At 35.8% G+C, this 5,201-nt stretch overlaps 1 protein-coding gene across 3 annotated transcripts in view; it reads left to right on the top strand.

Moving 5' to 3' along the window:
* Positions 1 to 3,732, top strand: part of LOC106876256 (centlein-like) — a 367,586-nt gene extending 363,854 nt beyond the window's left edge. For all 3 annotated transcript variants that reach the window (XM_014924756.2, XM_014924749.2, XM_052977284.1), the window contains 2 exons: positions 1,171 to 1,368; positions 3,443 to 3,732. In XM_014924756.2, the coding sequence (XP_014780242.1) occupies positions 1,171 to 1,368; positions 3,443 to 3,610 (366 nt within the window). In that variant the 3' untranslated portion in view covers positions 3,611 to 3,732. The remainder of the gene's footprint in view (positions 1 to 1,170; positions 1,369 to 3,442) is intronic.
* Positions 3,733 to 5,201: the final 1,469 nt, after the last annotated feature.

The following is a 5,201-nucleotide window of genomic DNA, read 5'->3' as shown; positions in this document are numbered from 1 at the left end:
ACTGTTGACCGGAGGGTTCAAAATGCTGAAGTCCCTATTAATGCAGTCACATGACCTAAACAGATCACTGAATTGAATACATGTTGAATATGTGATTTCAAAGGTCAAAGTTCAAACCCATTCATCCGTCTATCCTCTCAAACCACCATAGGGCCCTGTCACAAACAACTATCATTACACTCTTCAGTTGAATTCTTAAGCAGGATCGACTCAAACTATGGATGTTATCCAACCATTTCATTTCTGATCTACCCCTAAGTCTTTTGCCAGTTAGCTCAGCTTGAAGAATCTGTCTTGTCACTATAATTGTTTCCACGTGTCATTATACCCATAGTTCATTGGTGAAATTATATAATTAACACAGTGTATAGTCACTATCGTCTATCAAAGATGCAAAATGTGTTTTCCTGGTAGCCAATAACTATGTATGAGCTTAGTATAGCTTACTACAAGGTGTTTTTTACCTAAATTTTATTCAACTATCATCATCATCATCATCATTTAACATCTGCCTTCCATGCAGGCATAGGTTGAACGGTTTGACAGGAGCTGGTCAGATGACTGCACCAGGCTGCTGTGTCTGTTTTGGCAGGTTTTTACAGTTGGATGTCCTTCCTAACACCAACCACTCCACTCCACAGAGTGGACTGAGTGCTTTTTATGTGGCACCAGCACAGGCAAGGCTGGTTTTTACAGCTGGATGCCCTTCCAAATGCCAACGACTTTACAGTGAGGACTGAATGCTTTTTATGTAGCACCAGCACTGGTGGGGGTCACCAAGTAACTTGCAAGACAAGGAATTTTCAGAAGAGAGGTGATCTTGCGTCAGATGATGAAAGGTGACAGAGAGGCAGAAACAGGTGTCTTGCTATAGAGGAGGTACATAGCAAGGGACTGTTGAACTCTACACATTTTTTTCATTCTCTCTCTGTTTTTTTCCTTTCTGTTGAAGAGTGTAGGCTCAAAACATAAAAGACGTTTTCATTTTTCCCCAAGTGTCAAATTAATACACTTGGTTGTTGTTCATACACCTGTCTTCATCTTTTGTTTTTCTATAAATTTCAACTACATATATGTGTGTATGTACATGCACATATGTATATATTTATATGTGTATATAATGTCTTTTGTTTGGTTTCTTTTGTGTGTCATGGTGGAATTATAATACAGATATTGAGCCATGAACTCGTACATCGTATTTACCAAGTGCGAGAAACATTAAACAAGTCACAGATGGACAAAATACAGCAACAGTTACCTTCGTACACAAGCATGCAGAAGGCTAAGGATCTAGCCAAGAATATTTTGAACATAAATGATTTAGAATTGAATGATATTATGAAAGGAGATGATTTAACTGCCAAATTGGTAAGTTATTTTTTCCCTTATTATGTTGTGTGTTATTAACTCATTCATTGCTCTTTTTCCTATTAAAATAAATTTCCTGTGACTTTTAATCATTTGAAAATAATTAAGAATTTTGCATTATTTACTAAAATAATTAATTTTGTCGTTATTAAACTGTTGTTAGTAACATAAATTAACAAAAGACTTTGCCATAAGATTTTGACACCTAAAGCTATAAGACAATCATTTACTCCTTTGTCATCTCATTTTCTTATATATGTGTGTGTGTATCTATGTGCCTGTGTGTGTTTGTCCCTCACCAATGTTTAACAACCAGTGTTGGTATGTTTACATCCTTGTAACATAGTGGTTCAGCGAAAGTGACTGGTAGAATAAGTACTAGGCTTAAAACAAAATAAAAAAACAAGTATAGGGGTTGGTCCATTCAAATAATACTTCTTTAACAAGGTGCCCCACATGACCACAGTCTAATAACTGAAACGAATAAAAGTTAAAAGATATGACAAAAGATAAGCAAAAGCTTATCAGTGCTGCAGAGTTCCATTTCATTTCATGGTTAGAAGCCTCCATAAAGCTAAAAATCTTATGTTCACTGGAAGACTGAAAGAAGGTAAAAAAAAAAGGGCATGATATAGAGAAAATAAACCTAAGAAACGTTTATAAATTTGTGTTGCAAGGTTCCTAAATTGAAACTGTGTGTTGAAATAGATATTGTTATGTTTCGAAGGCGGCGAGCTGGCAGAAATGTTAGCATGTCGGGCAAAATGCTTAGCGGTATTTCATCTGTCGTTACATTCTGAGTTCAAATTCCGCCGAAGGTGACTTTGCCTTTCATCCTTTCGTGGTCGATAAATTAAGTACCAGTTGCATTGACTGGCCCCCTCCCCAAATATTTCAGGCCTTGTGCCAAGAGAAAAGATATATTCCGGGATGGTCTTTTTTATTTTTTTTTCCCAAATAAACACATGCACCATATATTTGTTCTTCACTCGTTTATTATGGACTAAACAGAGCAGGAGGATACACATGGATGGAAAGGGTCACTGAAGAGGTCAAAGATGTGTGGTGAAATATTTCCAGACAATGGACAAGATAAAACAAGAACAGTAATAAACAAGTGAAGAACGAATATATAGTGCATGTGTTTATTTGGCAAAAACAAATGACCATCCCGAAATATAACTTGAGAGACTTAGCCACCAGCTAGAGAATACACAAGCCAATAGTTTGCTCAGTTGCAAACAGGACAGGAGAGGTGGACATCCATGATTGTTAATGCCAGTAGGTGTGACACAAAGAAAAAAGAGAAGTAGAGAGGGAAGGAACATGTACATGCCTCTTTTCTGACCATTTTGGAAACATTGATTGTCTTCTTTATAAGAACTCCTTCTACAAATTCATAGGATGTTTCTTTCATAAGTGATTTCTGATTTAAGCCCAAGTCCATTTTGAAGAGAAGGGAATTAGTTGCTTAATCAATCACAGTACTTTAGTGACATTTCATTTTATCAGCCTCAGAGAGAGATGAAAAGCAAAGCTAACCACAGCAGAATTTGGACTCAGAATGTAAAGATCTAGAGCAAATACTGCAAAGCTTTTTTTCCCCCCCACACTTTAAAACCAAGGTGCCACATAAAAAGCATTGGTGTTGGTGCCATGTAAAAAGTACTGGTGCCTTGCAAAACACACCCAGTACTCTATGTAAAGTGGTTGGCATTAGGAAAGACATCCAGCTGTAGAAACCATGTTAAAGCATTCTATGGAACCTGGTGTGGATCCTGTGTGTTTTATGTGGCACCTTCACCTGTGCTTTTCACAAGGCACCGTCACCAGTGTCAAATTGTCCATCCCATACCAGCATGGAAAATGGACTTTAGATGACAGTGATGATAACAACCGTTTTGCCAATCTACCCTTTCTTAAAGATGAAGCTAATAGTCTGCTAAATTATAATTTTTATTAGCAACACATATCTGACATTTGAAATTCTTTATATATTTCAAAAGGTCATTGACAGACAAAATTTTACTGTGACAATTCCAAAGATTTCTTATTTCATTTTGATTTGTTTCAGCAAAATGTAACTGATGGTCAATATGCCAAGGACCAAAGATGGGCGTCACTGTGTGAAGAGACCATCAAGTCACGTGATGATTTTGTTCTTCCTCTATTGGATCTTTTTGTGGAGAAGCTAGAAGAAAAAGATAGTTTATTATATAGCTTGTATTCAACAAAATATTAAAATACAGGCAATTTTATTTTTTAAATATATTTATTTATATATAAATGATGATCAATTCTTTTTTGATCAATAAATTCATGATTTCTTTGATATAAAAATAAATGAATATGTAATTTCATAAATGTTTTGAGCAATGTTCTCTTTTCAATAATTTCTAGTGTAGTTTTGTTTAGTTTACATATATATGTATCAGTATAAATGTGCATGAGATATTCTTTACAATTACTGGACTCTTATGAATTGATATCTAAAATCTTCAGAAAATATTGATTTATGAAAAAGTACTAAGTAGGTCCAAATGTGTGTCAGAGGTTGAAATTCATTGCAGACTTTCAGTATAATACAGGGGCAGCACTCCACCATGTAGAAGTGTGTACTAGTGGATCGAGAAGTTTAAAAATAGCTGGAAAACATGAAGCACAAAGAGGGAGCAGGATGCCCATCAACCTTCACCACTTATGTGAAGATTCAACAAGATCAAGCGATGGTTGGTTCTGGTGAACCAATGAGCGACCAACAAAGAGAAGGTATGTTCTCTGCAAATTAATCATGGTTTTGCTTCCATAAAGTCTGTGTGAGATGGGTGCCAAAAGAGCTTACAGAAGTGCATAAGCACAGTTGTGTGGAGATGTGTCACTGCTTACTCAACTGCTACAGTGATGAAAGCAAAGCTTTTTTTGGAGAGAACAGTCACAGGAGATAAGGCATGGGTCCAATAGGTAGAATTTGGAGAGGAAAACTCAGAATTGTCAGCAAGAAAGAAATTCAAGTAAAGTGCACCATTTTGGGGGAACATTAACTGGAAAAGGGTTCTAGTCACCAGTGTAGGCTACAGTGAAATGCTGGCCAACAAACTGAAACCAGCAATTAGCACCAAATGCCAAGGTCTATTGTCAAAGCAAGTGTTATTTTTTCACAACACATGCCCAACTAAGGCCACCAACACCATTGAAAAATTGGGTTTCAAGTTCCTGGAGCACTCTGCATAATCCAGATCTCACCCGTTCTGACCATATCATCTCTTTGGATCACTCAAACATTCTTTATGATCTGGTGCAGGAAGCAGTACATAAATGGTTGTGCAACCTTCAGAAAAACTTTCTCTGATGGAATGAGTAAACTTGTAGACTGCTGGAAGTGCATTGAAAAGCAAAGAGACGATGTTGAAAAATGATGTAAATGTTCAACCCCAGCATTTGTTTTAACAAATTACAGAACAAGAGTGTATGTAACTTTTGACTTATCCTTGTATTGTACATTTTGAAATGATGGTGAATGAAAAATTAGCACATTAATAATGAAGTTAGGAGAGCTCATTTGTTAGAAATGATCTCTCTTTTTCACACACTAATCATTTATTCATGGGGCTTGCATATAATATCTTCACTATTTCACATGATTTTTAAAAAAATTTTAAAAATGGTGGTTATTGTCACAAGTAAATAAAACAAACTGAAATTTTCATAAGTGGCACACATATTCAGAAGAGAGATTTCTATACATTTAGTAAAGAAGCATTCATTAATCAGTTATTGGTTAATAACTATTTGGCACTTGTCAAATAAAACTACCATATACCATCTCAACATTT

Source organism: Octopus bimaculoides, chromosome 2 (genome assembly GCF_001194135.2).
Source record: "Octopus bimaculoides isolate UCB-OBI-ISO-001 chromosome 2, ASM119413v2, whole genome shotgun sequence".
NCBI classification, from domain to species: Eukaryota; Metazoa; Mollusca; class Cephalopoda; order Octopoda; family Octopodidae; genus Octopus; species Octopus bimaculoides.
This window is presented reverse-complemented; position numbering and strand designations above follow the sequence as displayed.